The sequence below is a fragment of the Nerophis ophidion genome, linkage group LG20 (assembly GCF_033978795.1).
Source record: "Nerophis ophidion isolate RoL-2023_Sa linkage group LG20, RoL_Noph_v1.0, whole genome shotgun sequence".
Taxonomy (NCBI): Eukaryota; Metazoa; Chordata; class Actinopteri; order Syngnathiformes; family Syngnathidae; genus Nerophis; species Nerophis ophidion.
The window spans coordinates 30,182,042-30,202,753 of NC_084630.1; the positions used below are offsets into that span (position 1 = coordinate 30,182,042).

The window sequence follows — 20,712 nt, forward strand, 5'->3', positions numbered from 1 at the left end:
CTTATTTCAAAGTCTTTTGAATTTCTTCTAGATTTTCTGGAAAATCTAGAAGAAATAATGATTTGTCTTTGTTAGAAATATAGCTTGTTCCAATTTGTTATATATTCTAACAAAGTGCAGATTGGATTTTAACCAATTTAAAACATGTCATCAAAATTTTAAATTTAATCTTAATCAGGAAAAATTACTAATGATGTTCCATAAATCATTTTTTTTTATTTAAAAAAAAAAATTGTAATTAGCTTGTTTTTTTTCTTCTTTTTTCGGCTGATTGTTGAATTTTAAAGAGTCGAAATTGAAGATAAACTGTTTAAAATTTTAATTTTCTTTTTTTTTTCTGTTTTCTCCTCTTTTAAACCTATCAATTAAGTGTTTTTTTTCATCATTTATTATCTACAAAAAACCTTCCGTAAAAGGAAAAAAAATATACGACAGAATGACAGACAGAAATACCCATTTTTATATATATAGAGATTTATTTATTAAAGGTAAATTGAGCAAATTGGCTATTTCTGGCAATTTATGTATGTGTGTATCAAACTGGTAGCCCTTCGCATTAATCAGTACCCAAGAAGTAGCTCTTGGTTTCAAAAAGGTTGGTGATCCCTGCCTTAGAATATTTAAAGTTCTGGATAAACAAAATCTAATGTAGTTTGTAACTCTCATTTAGACCTCACAGGACTTTGTTCTAATGATGTCCTCTTGGCTGCATGTGTTGCAGGTTTTCAGTTGACCTCTGGACAAAAGGTTAACTCAGTTGTCATTTCTGTTGATATTTCTTCTACTACGGTCCATGTGTCCCTTCTTCGAAAGTTGGTTGGCAAAAAGAAAACGGTGAGTTATTTTAACTGGGCTTGTATCCCAAAGCACAAAGTATTGACCTGCACTTGGATGTTTCAGCATTATATTGATATTACAATACATGAAATCATGGTCAATGAGCTTTTTTTTTGACAATAATTTTAAAAAATTGTATCAATTAGCTAAAAATACATAAGGTAAAGTACATGACTGCATAAGTATTCACCCACTTCAGTTCAGAATTTAGTAGTGGCACATTTGGCTAAAATCATAGCACTGATGTTTTCCCTGGGTTATTGTTGGTCCGAATACAAAACGACCCTGAACATACACTTAACACACATTTTAAATAAACACTTTTTTTTTGTCCCCAACGTTGAGCTGAGCTCTAAAATGTTTTTTTTAACATGTTCACAAAAGACCTACTTTTCGTAAATATTGTTCACAAGTCTGTCTAAATCTGGTTTAGTGAGTACATATCGTACCTCACATGTATTTCATATTCACATTGCGGATTAGACAGTATGATTATTGCACAGATGTGCTTTAGGCTGGCCACAATTAGGTGTGTGTACCAAATGTTGTACTTTTATAGGTACCAACCAAATTCCTTTATTACTACCAGGTACTAATTCACATTGGGGAAGGCCTTTAGGTAATGCAATTTTCCATGCCAACATAGCAAGCAAGTATGCCTGATAAAAAGCGATCAAAAGTAAGGCTCTACTTTTCTACTCAGTGGCCTAGTGGTGAAAGTGTCAACCCTGAGCTTGGTAGGTTGTGAGTTCAAACCCCGGCCGAGTCATACCACAGACCTTAAAAATGGGACCCATTACCTCCCTGGTTGGCAATCAGCATCAAAAGTTGGAATTGGGGTTTAAATCACCCAAAATGATTCCCGGGCGCCGGCACCGCTGTAGCCCACTGCTGCCCTCACCTCCCAGGGGGTGAGCAAGGGGATGGGTCAAATGCAGAGGACAAATTTCACCACACCTTGTGTGTGCGTGCGTGTGCGTGTGCGCGGCTCAATGCTAATTTACATTGGATTTTCCGCAAGAATTAGCATTAGCAATTTTACTTGGCGATTTAAACGCCTCTAAAAAAAATTTAAGTAAGGTGTATATTACCGTCCAACAGCTGGTGTTTAGTAAGCACAATACTTTCAGTATAAACACTTGGTAGAGCTCGACAAGAGACAAGACCTGGCACATTCAATGTAACACCAATAGACTTCCTGACTACTGCCACATAGAATAAACTGAAATGAATGCATACTTGCAAATACACTCAGAAGTGTAAGAGAACAAGATATAACAACTGAAAAGCACAGTTATCATTGTCAGCTCAAATTGGAAAAATAAACACATTTTTTAACCATTAAACACATTTGCATATATTACCACATTAAAACAATTAGTACTTTTGACTACCTGTATCGATTCCCAGGTACAAAAAATTAGTACCGAAACGAGTTAAATGTAAAAATTTACTGTATTGGGGTTGCCCTGAAGTGTCTGAGGTTTGTCCTAAGAATGTATTTATTTTTTACAGGTGACAGAAAAGGGCGTGTACGCAGCCATGGTGCAGCATGTTGACAAAGACATTGCTGTCATCTCATTAGAAGGCACCGCTCAGCTAACCATCATCCAAACACAAAAACACCTGAATGAGATGGAGTCAAGCAAGCTGAGAGTGGGAATGCATTTGGCCACTGAAGTTGTCGAACCCACCTGCGAGCAACTGCTAGGTCTCCCTCTTGTGTCGTGGCAGCGTACTGCAGCCAAACGGCAGCGCAAGGCAACCAAACGGCAGCGCACGGTCTCTGAAGGAGGACACAGCTTTGGAGAAATTGTGCAGGGCAAAATACGGACAGTGAAGCCGACCCACATTCTGGTGACATTAGAGGATGGAAGAACTGGTAGTGTGCACGTGTCTGAGGTGATGGAGGCTACAGAAGTGTCACCCGGATCCTTCCCTACGTCCTCTGTTAATGTAGGCAGCATGGTCACTGGCAGGGTCATCGGAGGACGAGACACCACCGGTCACAGGTTATTATTATTCCAAATGTTCTTAATATTTTGATGAATATGCTCACAGTCACCATTTTAACACTTTAAAATTACTCAACCTACTGTTTTTTTTTTTTTTAGAGTTTTACCCATTTCCCATCCGCGATTCACTTACACAATCCCTGAGCTCACACTAATACCCAGGTAACTGTATTAGATTATTACTGTTAAATCTACTATAATTATCCAGCTGTGTTCTTACAGTTCACGTCACCACTTACCATCTTCTGTCTATCCAGCAAGTTGGACGAGAAAGTCAATTTCAGGTCGTCAGCAAAAGACAATGTGGGCAGTTACAAGGTTGGGGAAGAAATAACATGTTATGTTTCAAAGGTAGGTTGCAGTTTGGCGCCCAATTATTGTATTCTGCAAAGCACAGCTGATTTATGTAAATTTTGTGATTATGTTCACAGTTTCATTCAGACAGCAAGACTTTGGAGCTCGCCTGTGATCCTTGTGTCTCTGGCAGAGTCGAGCTGTTGGCCATGATTACCGACCCTAATGTAAGTTCCTTCACCGCCCTGCATCATTATTATTGCTTGCAAATTTATGAAACAAATACATGTTTTATAATGATCACTGTTAACTTTAAATGCATTCACAGACTGCCATGTGCATGCCAAAACATTAAGTGGGGCTATAACTCTTAACCATGAAATTACACAACATCAGGAGGTCCTCGATGTATGTAGGAGTTCCTTTTACTGCAGCAGTGTTGTAAAACAACTTTTTGTTTACGTCGGAACTTATACGCGAATTAACACTAGTCACCCACAGAACATATGGAGGACGTATAGAAATATAAAGATTTAGTACAAGAATTTATTGAAACGTCATACAAAAAGCTAATTAAAAATTAAAGTGATGAAGTGCTTCTTCAGTGTAGCACACAAGTTATCTCCATTTTTGTTACTTTGTATTGTACACACATGTGTATGTACAATATTTATGTATGTGTATACATACATACATATATCTACATACACGTGTGTGTATGTATATATATTTATGTATGTATGTATGTATGTGTGTGTGTATGTATGTATGTATATATACGTATGTGTATATTTCTTTCTAAATGGGTGCACCAAAGAGGAGGAAACATAACATATTTTAAAGGTGTAATGTATTTATACCAATTACATTTGATAAAGGAAGGGTGAGTTTTTTATTTTGTTTGGATATGTGGATTTAATTAGATAAATGTACTGTATTTTGTAATAATATACTGAATATTGTTATATATCAGGTGATCATTGTATGTTGATCAAGTTTCAAAATTATTGTGGCTCCTTTTTTAACAGTTTTTATTTTTATTTTATATTTTTATTAAAGTTGTTTTGTATTTTGTTTGTTTTTTCCAAACAACAATATTGTGTTGGAGACGCCATTTTTCTTCTTTGACTTGTGTAGATGAAGAATGTTTTGAGTTTGTTGTGTCCAAAAAAAACAATTATGACAAATTATGTGTTGATACACTGTAATCCAAAACACCGTAACATGGGGACTCTGGAATACATAAATAAAATAAAGTAGATGGTCACGAGTAAAAATGAATGGCTTTCTAGCCAAGACAAATACTACTTATGGACTCAAGTCAAATATTGTGGAATTTCTGTTACTAGGATTCCAGCCACCCAGAGAAGAAATATAAACTTGGCCAGGCGGTCAAGGCCCAAGTGGTCGAAGTGACTCTTAATCCTCAGTGCCTTGCACTGTCACTCACAGGTAGGAGGAGCACTGAATCTTCCTGTTTATTACACTGGTTGTACGTATTCAAAGGTAATGGTTGCATTACCAAAACTGCTCTGTACCTATTTGTGTTTTTGAAGGCTTTCATAAACTGGAGGTAGGAAGTGTCACATGGGGGCTGGTTACTGGTTTGCATCAGCACTTCGGCCTCCAGGTGAAACTTCCTTTTGGTTGCAAAGGAATTGCGGCCATCACTGACCTTGCTGATGCATATAGGCCCAAACCCTTGGCAGCATTCAACAAGGAACAGCTGCTCCGGTAAGGGAACCAACACAATCTGCGGTTTGCTAACATGTCTATTTAGTGTGTAAGATATGTAAAGCTGGATGTTATCCTGTCACAGGTGTTACCTTTTAGGCAATGAAAATGGCAGGTGGCTGTTGTCTCTACGACCATCAAGGTACGCTGTTTAAAAACATATGAATCCGGTATTAATAACAGTTTTACTGTTATTGTGGAGTTAATATCACTCTTTGCCACCAGGTTGAACCCAGAACGGGCCAAACCAGCTAAAGACCCAGAGGTTTTGTCCTTTAACGACCTGCGTGCAGGCCAATTAATTAGAGGCTATGTCAAGTCTGTCAGTGAGCAAGGCGTCTTTATAAGGTAAACCAGTTTTTCCCTATGCACCCATGAACAGTTTGGCAACACTACCACAGGAGATTGTATTGAGCATGATTTTTATTTACCACGTCTTTTAGATTGTCAAACAGCATTACAGGAAGAGCAGAGCTTCAGCATTCCACAAAGTACTTTGTCATCAAGCACAAGGTCCTCTCCGATCATCTACCTCCCGATACTCTGCTGACTACGAAGATCCTTAGGTAAAAGTTGTGTTAAATACCAAAATTCACAAAAGTTACTGACCAACCACATAATTAAGCACTCCCCTCCAATGAAATTCGGCTCAATGTAAGAGCTGTCTGAATAATGCTGCCTATAGAAAGATGTTTTTCAAAGACAATAGAGTGTATTATATTATGAGATTGATATGAATGTATATGTTCATTGTTTGCAGTGCTGCATTATAATGCCAGGTGGTTTTAATATTTCTCTTCTCTTGTATTTGCTCATGGTCACAAAGCATACCTGTTAACCCTCCTGTTTTACTCAAGAAACTTGTGTATTTTACCTTTAAATAAAGAAAAAAAATCCCAGGAAAGGCTAGATTTTCAGAGTTTCCGGTCCGCAATTATTGCAATCTACTACTAATATAGGTCAATTTCGACATGAGACATCCTGTAGATGGTAAAGTCTTCGGAATTAAAGGATGCCAGTAAAATAAAACAATTCCACACCACTGTATGGTTACAGTCAAGTCAAGTGGATTTTCTATTTGAAAGACCAGCATTTCAATTATTTTACCTTATTTTAAAATGTATCCAGCAAGATATTAGAAACATCTCTCCGTATAACGCAGTTCCATGACAAACTACAAAAAAAACAATCACATCTTCACATTACGTTTATAAAGTCTATCTATGAGCTTACAAACACTTTTACTGTTAATATTCTGCCTTTACATGCCAAGCATGAGGGAATTTTTGTGTTTGGCATAACTGTACAGCTTTGTCTGTTCTTGTTTTATAGTATTGACGAAAAAGAGAAGACTGTCAACTTGTCTCTACTCCCCGAGGACACTGGGAAGGCAGACATCCTTCCAGAATCCCTCAATCTGCCATTGCGTTATATAGGAAAGAAGAAACAGGAGTATGACCTGAAAAAGAAACGCTCCCTGACTGAATGTGAAGAGGTAATTGAACAGCGTTCTTGCTTTTTTCCTTCAACTTAAAGGTTTTACAATTGGTATTATTTTCAACATAGAAAGTCTTTTAGCACTCAACTGGTTTAGCTGCTGGACCATTCACCATCCTAAAATGATGGTGAGCCAAATAGGTAATATTTTGTAATCTTCTCTTTAACGAAAGGACTTAATTTAAAACAGTCATATTTAAAAACATTATACATTTAATACACTTCCTTGTGGTCTAATGTTTAATGGCGGTGCTTTCGTCAAAATGTTGCATAGATTTTGTTATACAGACCATCTTCAAGCCACTTTCTGCCAAAGCCCTTGTATTTGTAAGCCCTGTCAGCCATATTGTTGTTTTTAGCATTTCCATGTCAAGTAAAAAAGTAACTGCAACTTTTTATTATATATGGCAACAGCGGAGGATTTCAGTATGCATGAGCATGTATGAGAAAATCTGCCCCACAACAAGAGGATAAAGAAAAAGAAGGAACTACGTTACTACAAAATGGTGAACTAAAAGAGCTATGCTCCCAACACTACAGTTTTAACCAAAAAACTGTAGTTTCCTGACTCATTGTGATCTCAACTACAGGACAGCTTGCTAAAATATTCGACTTCAACTCTGCCCAGCGGGAGGCACAGATTTGCTAAAGTAAGCGAACCACAAGTGGCAGAAATCGGGGGGCTGAATGCTAGCTCAAAGCTAAACAGAAACCCAACGCTAAACAACAAAACCGAAGGAGTTGGATATATTTTAAATGCTTCTGACCTCACAAACATCTGTGAAAGGAAAAGAAATACCATAGAGCCGCCACTTGCTGCAGAAGCTAACACCACCAACGATTTCACCTCGCTGCCGAGCAGCAATGAGCACGACAAGAAGCCACCAACGGGGCAATACACTGTTACCGGAGGTGGAACCGGACTTCAAAGAGTTAGTCTACAAAACAATATAAATTTGAAACAAAGCAATGTCGACAATCTCCAGCAACAGATGATCAATGGTGTACAAAAAGATGTTGCAAATATCCAAGAACAGATTATCAAAGACCGAAAAGAATATTGTAATGATATGATGGACATTAGAAAATTCAGAAAAGAAATAAAGATTCTCTGTGAAGAAAAAGCTTTAAAAGCTGAAAGAGAAGAATGCAACATTGCGCCAACAGTCGAATGACATGCAGCAAAACAACACTCATTGGGACAACAGCAGTGTTTTCGAGATCATAAAAATTGCGGCAACCGATGCAACTAAATAAAACTTAATTGAAGAACTTCAGGGAGGAGATGGCTGCAAATGACTATTTATTTAATGTGTTTACTTACTTTTGGTATGTTATTTATTTATTATTTATTCACTGTTCTGTTAAAAACATAAGGGAATGGGGGAAAAATGACTATGACATGAAAAAGGGGTAGGATTAAATACGCTCTGCTTCTTCCTACTCCTTTTCGGATGTGCTGAAATCAAACAACTGGAAATATGTGATGCATCACATTTTATCGTATGCATGTTTGAAATAACCTGAAACTGAACTGAACTATACTTCAGACTCACTCTAAGCTCTTTAACCTCTATCATTTATGAAGATATCCGGTGACTGGCTACCTCTGGCAAATTACGTAACCAAAGTTCCAAATTCCAAACAGCTCGTTTAGAGGAAGTATGTAGGAAGGCAAGATTGTTTTATTAAGATCTCTGTCATGGCATGATTTAAATTTACTGGACTTATGCGGAGCCCAAATATACAAAAACAGGTACCAATAAGAAAGAAAAGTTGGTTTTGCATTGTTTGGGCCCCTTTAAGGTAGTGCAAAAAAAAAGGTGTGCCAGCACCAAATAAAATGTATTGATAATTTCAGGAACAGTTTGGTTTGATCCACAATCTCACTATTTTCTTTTTTAAACAAAAATCGCCTTTAAAGGTTTTCTTTTCGGATAATGCTAACGTTTGGTATCAGTGTTGCCAGACGTACAACAGCTGTTGTATTTGTAAGTTCACCCTCTGTATCAATCATTAATTTAAAAAAATAAATTAATTAAATTGAACGTTTAATACATGCCTATTAGTAAACACAAACAGGACGCCAGTGATGGGCAGTAACAAGCTAGATGTACCGGTAGTTAAGCTACATAGCTTTACTACATTTTCCAGTAGCTTGGCTGTAGCTTAGCTACTTTTTTAAGGAGTAGTTTTTCCTGTAGCTTAGCTACTTTTAAACACATGTAGCTAGTATAGCTTAACTACAAGCTTCAAAAAGAGAAAAACTACTATGAAATCCAAGCCCCCAAAATTATGGAGAAAATACAATGACCTGGATGAATGAGAACATCCATACATATGGAAAAAATCCATGATGATGGTTGGTATTTGTATGATGAGTCACAATTGGTTAATATTAAGGTGAAATATTAAAGACTGGCCAATCAGAGGCAAAATAAGGCACGTCATCGAAATTATTTTGCAAAATCGCAACAGTCACGCACTCATGTCACGTGATGACGAAGGAGTCGGAGACAGAGGGATGCTTCAAGCTGACGACTCCAAAAAAAAAAAAAAAACATACTGGAACGTGGCAGAGGGATCCTCTCTCGCAGATTAAATTTTCCCTTAAGTGATGAAGACAACGTCCAGGAAACCCACAATAATGCGTGTCCTAAGCCAGAAAAATAGAGAAACCTGTGTTTTTAGTTGTTTACTCTTGTAAGCCAAAATCACAACTGGTCTCTTCATCTAAGACATCCAACACAAATTTAGGAACACATTACGGGGAGATGCTTCCTCCCACTTGCAAAGTCATGCACCTGGGGATAGGTTTATTGGCAACACTAAATTGACCCAGTGAGTGTGAATGTTGTCTGTCTATTTGTGTTGGCCCTGTGATGAGGTGCCGACTTTTCCAGGGTGTAGTCCGCCTTCTTTCCGAATGTAGCTGAGATAGGCTCCAGGACACCCGGGACCCCGAAAGTGATAACCAGTAAAAAATGGATGGATGAGTTCAGGAAAAGTTTTACTGCACATAAGCATTACCAACTGTTCTTAAACAACACACAAGTTATTGTTTTTTGTCAAAATAATGATAGATGCTGTTTTTTATTTTATTGTTGCTAGACAAAATGAATAACCTTTTAGGGGTGGACCAACGAAAAGGCAAACTAAATTAATACGTACAGTCGGTTGTGGGGACCCCTAGAGGTAGCTCTAGGGTATCCCCAGCTAAATGACGCATACTTGGTCAACAGCCATACAGGTCACATTGAGGGTGGCCGTATAAACATCTTTAACACTGTTACAAATATGCGCCACACAGTGAACCCACACCAAAAAAGAATGACAAACACATTTCGGGAGAATATCCACACGGTTACACAACATAAACACAACAGAACAAATACCTGGACCCCCTTGCAGCACTAACTCTTCTGGGATGGTACAATATACACCCCTCCTACCCCCTTTCCCCCCACCTCAACCCTGCCGCACCTCAACCTCCTCATGCTCTCTCAGGGAGAGCATGTCCCAAATTTCAAGCTGCTGTTTTGAGGCATGTTAAAAAAAATAATGCACTTGGTGACTTCAATAATAAATATGGCAGTGCCATGTTGGCATTTTTTTCCATAACTTGAGTTGATTTGTTTTGGAAAACCGTGTTACATTGTTTAATGCATCCAGCGGGGCATCACAACAAAAGGCATAATAATGTGTTATTTCATGACTGTATATATCGGTATTGGTTGATATCGGAATTGGTAATTAAGAGTTGGACAATATCGGATATCGGCAAAAAAGCCATTATAGAACATCTCTACACAAAATGCATGTAAACTATACTGTGCTAACACACTGCTAATTTACATTGAAAATTTGCGATTTTACATGGTGATTTTAAATGATTACACATTTGACAATTAAATAGACATCTAGGAGGTACATTCAACTTAAACAGCAGACGTAATATGAATAAAATACTTGGAGGCAAACATTTTGTAAGGCTCAACAAAAGACATAACTGACATAATATTTAACATCTTAATGGAGGTAAACCACTAACAAACTTGGATGCGCCTCTTCTATGAGGGTTTTGAATATAAGCACTACAGAGCGTTGTCGCCACTGTACGGAGGATTCATTTTTCAGAATTTGCTGTATGAAAAGAAACCCTTCAAAATAGAAGCAAAATATTATTTTCGGTCAGTTTTTTTCTCAGGCCAAGACCCCTGACCCACTGAAAGGGGGCACGAGTCCCTGTTCTAGTAGTTATTCCTTTGTGTGATGGTTAGGAAAAAAAATGTCATCTTTGATTATCTTGCCAGAACCAATCCGAGGCACCACCGAAAAAGAAGAAAGCACATCCAGTAACAGTGACTGGACAGGACAGTGACAGTGGGGTTGAGGTCTACTTCAGAGAGGACGAAGATCATGAAAATGTAGAAAAAACAAAACCGGCACCAGTAAAAGTAAGCAAAATTATTGCCATTCAGTCTTTTGTTTTAGTTTTCTAAATTTTAGATGCGATTCAACTGACATGTTTCTCAGCAGGTTCCAAATTCTACTGGACCTCCCATACTGCAGGTGGCAGCTGGATTCTCCTGGGATATTGGCCTGAGCTCACTGAAGCCTGCCACAGCAGACAAAGATGCAGACTTCAGTGATGGAGAGGACCAAGAGGAAAGCAACAAGGTGAGCCACCTGTTTTTTAAAGAAAAGTGCACAGTGGCAATTAAACTTAAAGGCACTGCCTTTGCGTGCCGACCCAGTCACACAATAACTACAGCTTTTCACACACACAAGTGAATGCAATGCATACTTGGTCAACAGCAGTACAGGTCACACTGAGGTGGGCCGTATAAACACTGTGAACCCACACCAAACAAGAATGACAAACACATTCCGGGAGAACATCCACACGGTTACACAACATAAACACAACAGAACAAATACCTAGAACCCCTTGCAGCACTAACTCTTCTGGGGCGCTACAATATAAACCCCCGCTACCCCATTTCCTCCCGCCTTCTCAACCCTGTCCACCTCAACCTCCTCATATGTCACTTCTTGTTTTTTTTTTCTTTGGATATCACTAGTCTCAGAAGAAGTCTCGGTATGAGCTACAGCAGGAGAAAAAGGTAGCAGAGAAAGCCCTGGTGCAGAGGGAGATGGACCTGATGGACCCTCAGCTCAGGCCTCAGGACGCAACAGCATTTGAGCGCCTGCTGCTGGCCTCGCCCAACAGCTCGCTCCTCTGGCTTCAGTATATGGCTCACCACCTGCAAGCCACACAGATTGAGCAGGCCCGTGCTGTGGCCGAGAGGGCTCTTAAAACTATTTCTTTCAGGTAGGATGCTGACACAATGTTGTTTTACTTTAAAAAAAAAAATTTAAAAAAAAGAAGACAAAATAACAATTGCAAGGGTGTAAAACAAATACAGTTAGCAGTGTTTTAGTCTTCACTGTTACACTGTTCCAAATCTTCCTCAATTATTGTCCAGAGAGGAGCAGGAGAAGCTGAATGTGTGGGTAGCCCTCCTAAACCTGGAAAATATGTACGGCACAGAGGAAAGCCTCAAGAAAGTGTTTGAGCGAGCCCTGCAGTTCTGCGAGCCCATGCCCGTCTACCAGCAGCTGGCTGACATCTACGTCAAGTCTGACAAGATCAAGGTATACACAATCTTTTCTAGGTTTATAACTTCACTTCCTGTGTTGTAAACTGGATCTGAACACTTAAGGGCTGTATATGTCTTTGTTTGAACCAGGAGGCAGAAAACCTATATAAGTCAATGGTGAAGCGTTTCCGTCAAAACAAGGCGGTATGGCTGAGCTATGGTAACTTCCTGCTTCAGCAGGGGGAGAGTGATTCTGCCACCGCTCTCCTGCAGAGGGCGCTCACGAGTCTCCCTACCAAAGAAAGTAAGTGAAATTGTTTAGAGTAGGGTTGTCCCAATACCAATATTTTGTTACAGGTACCAGAATGTATACCGATACTTTTCAAAATAAAGGGGGCCACAAAAAATACATTTTTTGGCTTAATTTTAATAAAAACATCTTACAATACCTTAAACATATGTTTTTAATTGCACTAAAAACAAATTTTGAAAATTAAAACAAAAACAAAAGGCATTGGACTTTTATAAGTGCACTCTTAAGAACAATTTTATACATTACTGTAAATATTTAAATCAATAACTGAAAGTACACAGATATGACATGTAGCAGGTAAAACACACATTGTTGAAGATGAAACACAAATTCTAGCAATTTGTTTCAAAATTCAGTCATTTCACGTGCATTAGTTTGCACTACGTAGGGGGTTTGAACGCTAATATTTGCCATTAAGAGACTAGTTAACTACATTACCTTTAAACTTATTGTGTGGGTCTGGATCAGACACACAAGGACCAGATGAGTAGCCCGCTGGCCTGTTCTAAAAATAGCTCAAATAGCAGCACTTACCAGTAAGCTGCCTCTATTTTTTTAATTTTATTTATTTACTAGCAAGCAGGTCTCGCTTTGCACGACATTTTTAATTCTAAGACAGACAAAACTCAAATAGAATTTGAAAATCCAAGAAAATATTTTAAAGACTTGGTCTTCACTTGTTTAAATAAATTCTTTTATTTTTTTACTTTGCTTCTTATAACTTTCAGAAAGACAATTTTAGAGAAAAAATAAAACCTTAAAAATGATTTTAGGATTCTAATCAAATATACCTTTTTACCTTTTAAATTCCTTCCTCTTCTTTCCTGAAAATTTAAATCAATGTTCAATTATTTTTTTTTATTGTAAAGAATTATAAATACATTTGAATTTAATTCTTCATTTTAGCTTCTGTTTTTTCGACAAAGAATATTTGTGAAAAATTTCTTCAAACTTATGATTAAAATTCAAAAAAATTATTCTGGCAAATCTCGAAAATCTTATTTCAAAGTCTTTTGAATTTCTTTTAAAATTTTTGTTTTGGAAAATCTAGAAGAAATAATGATTTGTCTTTGTTAGAAATATAGCTTGGTCCAATGTGTTATATATTATAACAAAGTGCAGATTGGATTTTAACCTATTTAAAACATGACATTAAAATTCTAAAATTAATCCTAATCAGGAAAAATTACTAATGATGTTAAATAAAGTATTTTTTTTATTTTTTCAAAAAGATTCCATTTAGCTAGTTCGGTTGAATTTTGACTTTTAAAGAGTCAAAATTGAAGATAAACTATGTTTCAAAATTTTATTTTCATTTTTTTTGTGTTTTCTCCTTTTTTAAACCGTTCAATTAAGTGGGGTTTTTTTCATAACTTATTTTCTACAAAAAACCTTCCGTAAAAGGAAAAAAAATGTAAGACTGAATGACAGACAGAAATACCCATTTTTTTAATTTATATAGATTTATTTATTAAAGGTAAATTGAGCAAATTGGCTATTTCTGGCAATTCATTTAAGTGTGTATCAAACTGGTAGCCCTTCGCATTAATCAGTACCCAAGAATGATAAAAGAAGCTCTTGGTTTCAAAAAGGTTGGTGACCCCTGGTCTGGATTAATGTTGTTTAAATATTTACCTATGTTTAAAAGCGCAGGTAGCCTTGCCACCTCTGGTCAGACATGTTTTAATGCAGTGCTTGCATCATGGCGCTTCCATGTTTAAAAGTCACCTTGATTGATAGTTTTGAAGCCCAGATACCGCCATATTGCGCTTCACACACCCTGTTTATAAACCAATAAAATTACCTCTATTTGCCATTTTTTTCTCTCCTCGCTGTATCTGCTCCTGCTTGCGCTAACACACTCAACATGTTCCTTGGCTCAGCAATGTCACGGCAGCATGCGAATGGAAAAAACCCCCTGGTATTTTCCAAAGGCATTTTACTACTGTTTTCAATTCATTGGTACCGCAGTATTTTATTACTTCCGGTTTGCTGTACAACCCTAGTGTACAGCAATATGTCGTATTAAAATTTTGTGCTAAAAATTTTCAGGAGTTCAGTTAAGATAAAGAGGCTTATTAATGGCTCAAGACGTTTTTTTTTTTTAACATATTTGGCTGATTAGAGCTTGAACCAGTAGTAAAGAATATCAAACTTTTTGACAATTTTTCTAATTTACGAGGTACTCATTTTGAGTTTTTTATTAACTGTAAACAATGATAATAAACCTATTGCATATTTTTTTTCAAGATGTCATGCTCAATAATGAGTGTTAGTCATCTTTGTTGTAAGTTTTTCAACGTATGCTGGACATACAGGAAAATAAATAATAAACTTTCCTCTGAACCACGATGTGAGCTAACTGGGGGGGAAAAAATTATTCCGATATATAAGAGTCACGGGATAATGTACAAAAATGTGACCTTTGCAAATGTGCAAGGATGTGCACAAGCTATCTAAAAAAAGGAACAATGCCAACAACTAAATGTGGATTGAGATCCTACGAGTCCTCCTGCTCAAAAAGACACATGTACATACAGGTTCATCTGAGGTTTTCCAGTCAACACCTAAATGAGAAAAGTCTTGGAAGAATGTGATGTCGTTAGATGGAACCAAAAATGGATCTCTTTGGCATCAACTAGACTTACCATTCTTTGAGGTAGAGAAACCATCAGTATTTGGAGAGGGTTGCAAAGAGAACTGGGCCAAAATCTATTCTGAGATGGTGACCAACAACAAGAAATATCTGTGCTCGCCAGTCAGTTTCTGCACCAAGTATTAAGCCATGTTTTTCTTGGGGATCAAATATTTTTTTCAGATTATCAAATAAAAAAAAATATTTTATATCTTTTTATTTGGGTATTTTTTTCTCTAGATTTTTTTGTTGCTATTCTGTCTGTTGAAAACCCTGCTTTAAACACCTTTTTCCATCGTGTATATGAGATCAGGTTTTGAACCGTTCTTCTTTGTCCTCAGGTGTGGACGTGATTGCCAAATTTGGCCAAATGGAGTATCGCTATGGTAATGCTGAAAAGGGTCACACAATGTTTGACAAAGTCTTGACCAGCTATCCCAAACGCACGGATATCTGGTCAATTTTCATCGACTTAGTGGTTAAGCATGGGACACAGAAGGAAGTCAGGTGAGGACAAGTTGTTTTGTTTGCTATACATTTCAGTTAATCAAACCTGTCTGCAGCGGCCACTCAATGGAAACGGGTAAAGTGGCTGTAATAAGCCGGTTGGCATGACAAACTCACATGTTGAAGCTGAAAATGGTTCGTTGTACAGTAATAATAATTTTACTTGTATAGCACTTTAAAAATATACTCAGACACTTCACATAAAAAAGATGACTGTGACTTTAGTCTAAACATCAATGTGACCTGAACGCGACAAGTATGTGACTTTTTTTGTCAGCTTCGGGTGAGCTATGTCATTCGCGTGCACGAGTGGATACTTCATCACAACAGCCGGTTTCAGTGAGCAAAGTTTTTTTTTTTTATTGACGGACAAATTTTCAATGCAATAGTCAATAGTGTGCAAATAGGCTATATGTAACATATTAATATACATTTTGAGTCCAATTGTGGAAGGACTGTAATTAACGCGGTGGCGTATTAGCTTACATTGCGTAAATTGCTAACAAGTAGAGCTGGGCGACATGGCTTTTTATTAATATCTCAATATTTTTAGGCCATGTCACAATAAACTATATATATCTCGATATTTTACCTTAGTCTTGAATTAACACTTGATGCATATAATCACAGCAGTGTGATGATTCTATGTGTCTACATTAAAACATTCTTCTTCATACTGCATTAATATATTGTTGGTGTGGCACCGAACGGAGATGTCGACATGCAGAGTTTAAAGCACTCCTTATTCTCTAACGCAGGGGTCGGTAACCTTTATGGCTGAGAGAGCCATGAAAGCCAAATATTTAAAAATGTATTTCCGTGAGAGCCATATCATATTTTCTAACACTGAATACAACTAAATGCGTGTATTTTTAGGACCAACATTTTTAGATTATAATAAGTCTCTTATTCTTTTTAATAACCTTGTTATTATAAAGTTAACCAATAATAAATATAATACTTCTTACCATTAATGCGACATCTTGGACAGGTGCAATAGAAAACGGATGGTTGGATTAAAATGCATGAGAATGTTTTATAATTTGAACTTTATTTTTAACACTGTGATTACAAGCGGAATTACTAATTACTTATCGTGTTAAGCAATGTCACCTAAGATTTATCTGAGAGCCAGATGCAGTCATCAAAAGAGCCACATCTGGCTGTAGAGCCATAGGTTCCCTACCCCTGTTGTAGCGGGTGACTGCGTGGGTTCCCTCCGGGTACTCCAGCTTCCTCCCACCTCCAAAGACATGCACCTGGGGATAGGTTGATTGGCAACACTAAATGGGCCCGAGTGTGTGAATGTGAGTGTGAATGTTGTCTATCTGTGTTGGCCCTGCGATGAGGTGGCGACTTGTCCAGGGTGTACACCGCCTTCCGCCCGATTGTAGCCGAGATAGGCGCCAGCGCCCCCCGCGACCCCAAAAGGGAATAAGCAGTAGAAAATGGATGGATGGGCTACATAAGCAGTGGTGCTACTTTTTGTAGCAACGCTTTTGCCTCATAATTGTTCGTCTTCCCGCTTGAAGCCAAACCACCGCATGACGATGGACCCCGTGCTGTTTTTCTTAATGCACACTCTTGACATTCTCTTGATGAGCTTAAAGCTCACCTGTGAAGTTAAAACCATTTCAGGTGACTACCCGTTGAAACTCATTGAGAGAATGCTAAGAGTGTGCAAAAAAGTAGTCAAAGGGTGGCTATTATGAAGAAACTACAATATAAAACATGTTTTCAGTTATTTCACCTTTTTTCTTTAGCGCATAACTCCACATGTGTTCATTCATAGTTTTGATGCCTTCAGTGACAATCTACAATATAAAAAGTCATGAAAATAAAGAAAATGCATTATGGGTTGTACTTGTATAGCGCTTTTCTACCCCTTTTAAGGAGCCCAAAGCACTTTGACAGTATTTCCACATTCGCCCATTCCCACACACATTCACACACTGACGGCGGCAGCTGCCATGCAAGGCACTCACCAGGACCCATCAGGAGCAAGGGTGAAGTGTCTTGCCCAAGGACACAACGGACGTGACTAGGATGGTAGAAGGTGGGGATTGAACCAGTAACCCTCAGATTACTGGCACAGCCACTCTACCAACTTCGCCACGCCGTCCCCATTAATTGAGGTGTCCAAAATTTTGGCCTGTACTGTGTGTGTGTGTGTGTGTGTGTGTGTGTGTGTGTGTGTGTGTGTGTGTGTGTGTGTGTGTGTGTGTGTGTGTGTGTGTATGTATGTATGTATATAATTATTATATACTGTATATTATATTTATTAAATTTTCCCCATAGGGCTCTCTTTGAGCGTGTCATCCACCTGAGTGTGTCGGCGAAGAAGATCAAGTTCTTTTTCAAGCGCTACCTGGAGTACGAGAAGAAACACGGCACACCGCAAAGTGTGGAGACAGTTAAAAAGAAGGCTGTGGCTTTTGTGGAAGGCAAAGGAAAACGTGACTTCCACTAAAGATCAAATGAAAAATGTCACATTCTAAGTGTTGGGAATTGTTCCTGCACATTTTTAATAAGATTCCACAACATTCTGACATTTGTTTCGGACTGAATTCCCTGAACCTGAAGATTTAAACCCTTTGTAAAAAAAAAAAAAAAAAAAAAAAAAGCGGGCATTTATCTTCAGCAAAAATGCTCAATCAACATTTTGCATTTAATCTCAATTCTTTTAACATTTGTATGATTATGAATTTTTGCCGTGACTCAATAAATCCACCACTATTACAATACATTACATGACATTTTATTTAAAAGCAACAAATACAAAATAACAATATACAGGGACACATTTAGTACAATACATACAGGCTAGTTTACTATCCATCTTTCAAAAGAAACCTTCCTTGGACACAATCTGAAACGTTGCCTACGTACATCCGTCCTGCTGGTTGCGTCATCCAGACGGCGAGGCTTCCATTCGACTTCTCGAGTGTTTCAGCGACCCACACGGTGGCAGTATTGATTGTAAAATGCATGTGGGGTTATTGTGTGGACTATTTGTGCTGGCTGTGGAAGAGGTATCTGTACCACCGCTCCTGTTGTTCTATTGTCCAGCAGTCCAGAACTCTCTTGTCCCTTTTCCAGTCAGGCTGTTGCTGAGCAGTGTGTTATGGGAGTTAAACTGTAAAGAAAATATCCCTTCTTTTGATCTTATACCAAATCTTCTGTCAATTCCACCCTCGTTTATAATATTGCTTAAAAAGCCAGCAGCATCACAGCCACCTGGGATCATAAACAGGTATTTTTGCGAGATGTCCTGCGAGTCGATGGTCATCTCGAGTCGTGTTTTAAATGGATGTTCTTTTTTTTTTTTTTTTTTTTTTTTTTAAAGAAAAGTCCGCTTCCATCCTCCCAGCCACGCTCACACCTCCTCCGGCTCCATTGGAGCCTCGGCACCCTGCGGGCCGTCTGTGTGGAGCCGGAGGATGGGCTTGTTGCACATTGGACATACGCTGCGGATCTCCAGCCACTTGAGCAGGCACCTGAAGAAACAATAGGGGTCATCTTAAAACACTTTTTTTTTTCTCTTTACAATGTTCTCAATTCATATATTGTATGCTCGGTTGGCGCTGTGTATTCAAGTCAAATTCTACCTTTTGAACAAAACAGTGATGTCTCGTTTGTCGCTGTTAATTCTTTCCAAACAGGACCGTGATTAATTATAAATCAATTATTTTCATCGCTAGACCATTAAAAAAAACTGTTCAACCTTCAAAATATTATTCAACAGTATGAGAGCCTTTCATATGTTAAAATGCCCTTTAGTTACCTTTACAGTCTTTTAATCCAAAAGAGCATAGGTTAAAAACGCAAGGCCTGATTTGGTTCGCCATATTTCTGTATGGCCCTCGAAAACTTGTAAATAATAGCCATCAAAGTACTTTTCTCACTTAAATGTATGTGTAACCCGCTCAGTGGCCTTGTGGTTAGAGTGTCCGCTCTGACATTGGTAGGTTGTGAGTTACAAACCCCGGCCGAGTCATACCAAAGCCTATAAATAATGGGACCCATTACCTCCCTGCTTGGTACTCGCCTTCAAGGGTTGGAGTTGGGGGTTCAATCACCAAAATGATACCTGAGCGTGGCCACTGCTGCTGCTCACTGCTCTCCTCACCCAAGAGGTGAACAAGGGAATTTCACCACACCTAATGTGTGTGTGAATGTATGACAATCATTGGTACTTTCACTTTTAACTTATTCTTTCCATTTTGACAAAAAAAAAAATACATGTAGCCTACCGCATGCAATATTATATCTTTTCAACTTTCTTTTAATAATGCATCAAATATTATACATTGCAAGTATTTTTCTTTTGTTAAAATAAAAATAAACATCAAGCTATCCCTCAAATTGTGCACTGTAAAAACGACAGTGGAGGCCCTGTGATGAGGTGGCGACTTGTCCAGGGTGTACACCGCCTTCTGCCCGAATGCAGCTAAGATAGACTCCAGCGACCTTGAACGGGACAAGCGGTAGAAAATAGACGGATGGAAAAACGACTGGATTAAAAAAAAAAAAACATTTTTCCATCCATCCATCTTCCGCTTATCCGAGGTCGGGTCGCGGAGGCAGCAGCCTAAGCAGGGAATCCCAGACTTCCCTCTCCGCAGCCACTTCATCCAGCTCTTCCCAGGGGATCCCGAGGCGTTCCCAGGCCAGCCGGCAGACATAGTCTTCCCAACGTGTCCTGGGTCTTCCCGGTCAGACGTGCCCGAAACGTCTATAGGGAGGCATTCGGGTATCATCCTGACCAGATGCCCAAGCCACATCTGGCTCCTCACGATAACATTTTTCCTTTAACACTATGCTGTGAAATTTTTTTTTCACATTTTGCAGTAAAATTCTGGCAACTGAGCTGCCAGATTTTAGCGTTTTTTTTTTTTTGAGTAAAAAAATGCATTATTGTCTATCAGATCATCTTGTAATTACAATATAAGTAAATTCTTATGTTTTTATATTAATATTTTATTCACTTTTACAAACGGCCTTCTGAGGGGCAGCTTTAACTGTGATGTGGCCCTAAATAAAAATGAGTTAGACACCCTTGCGATATAGTGGTCACCAAACTGAACGACGTCATCTGATTGAATTACTTCCTGTGGCTGAGCCAATCCGTGGCCACAATATTGAACAAGATGGTCTACCGAGCCATGGCATATTTGCCAACCCTCCCGGATTTTCCGGGAGACTCTCGAAATTCAGCGCCTCTCCCGAAAACCTCCCGAAATTCAGACGGAGCTGGAAGCCACGCCCACTCCAGCT

At 38.3% G+C, this 20,712-nt stretch overlaps 2 protein-coding genes across 3 annotated transcripts in view; one reads left to right on the forward strand and one right to left on the reverse strand.

Annotated features, from left to right (window-relative positions):
* The window catches only part of pdcd11 (programmed cell death 11), a 44,152-nt gene extending 25,388 nt beyond the window's left edge, over positions 1 to 18,764 (forward strand). Inside the window, exons 19-36 of one of the 2 annotated variants that reach the window (XM_061880958.1) lie at positions 722 to 834; positions 2,353 to 2,849; positions 2,952 to 3,014; positions 3,110 to 3,203; positions 3,284 to 3,373; positions 4,496 to 4,598; positions 4,703 to 4,880; positions 4,966 to 5,022; positions 5,106 to 5,228; positions 5,324 to 5,446; positions 6,213 to 6,375; positions 10,691 to 10,834; positions 10,914 to 11,057; positions 11,462 to 11,712; positions 11,867 to 12,035; positions 12,131 to 12,284; positions 15,270 to 15,435; positions 17,734 to 18,764. In XM_061880958.1, the coding sequence (XP_061736942.1) occupies positions 722 to 834; positions 2,353 to 2,849; positions 2,952 to 3,014; positions 3,110 to 3,203; positions 3,284 to 3,373; positions 4,496 to 4,598; positions 4,703 to 4,880; positions 4,966 to 5,022; positions 5,106 to 5,228; positions 5,324 to 5,446; positions 6,213 to 6,375; positions 10,691 to 10,834; positions 10,914 to 11,057; positions 11,462 to 11,712; positions 11,867 to 12,035; positions 12,131 to 12,284; positions 15,270 to 15,435; positions 17,734 to 17,905 (2,804 nt within the window). In that variant the 3' untranslated portion in view covers positions 17,906 to 18,764. The remainder of the gene's footprint in view (positions 1 to 721; positions 835 to 2,352; positions 2,850 to 2,951; positions 3,015 to 3,109; positions 3,204 to 3,283; positions 3,374 to 4,495; positions 4,599 to 4,702; positions 4,881 to 4,965; positions 5,023 to 5,105; positions 5,229 to 5,323; positions 5,447 to 6,212; positions 6,376 to 10,690; positions 10,835 to 10,913; positions 11,058 to 11,461; positions 11,713 to 11,866; positions 12,036 to 12,130; positions 12,285 to 15,269; positions 15,436 to 17,733) is intronic. The other variant, XM_061880959.1, reaches the window with a different exon arrangement.
* The window catches only part of zgc:175214 (uncharacterized protein LOC557610 homolog), a 36,554-nt gene continuing 34,013 nt past the window's right edge, over positions 18,172 to 20,712 (reverse strand). The window contains exon 6 of the mRNA XM_061880961.1: positions 18,172 to 18,932. Coding sequence (XP_061736945.1) covers positions 18,812 to 18,932 — 121 coding nt within the window. The 3' untranslated portion in view covers positions 18,172 to 18,811. The remainder of the gene's footprint in view (positions 18,933 to 20,712) is intronic.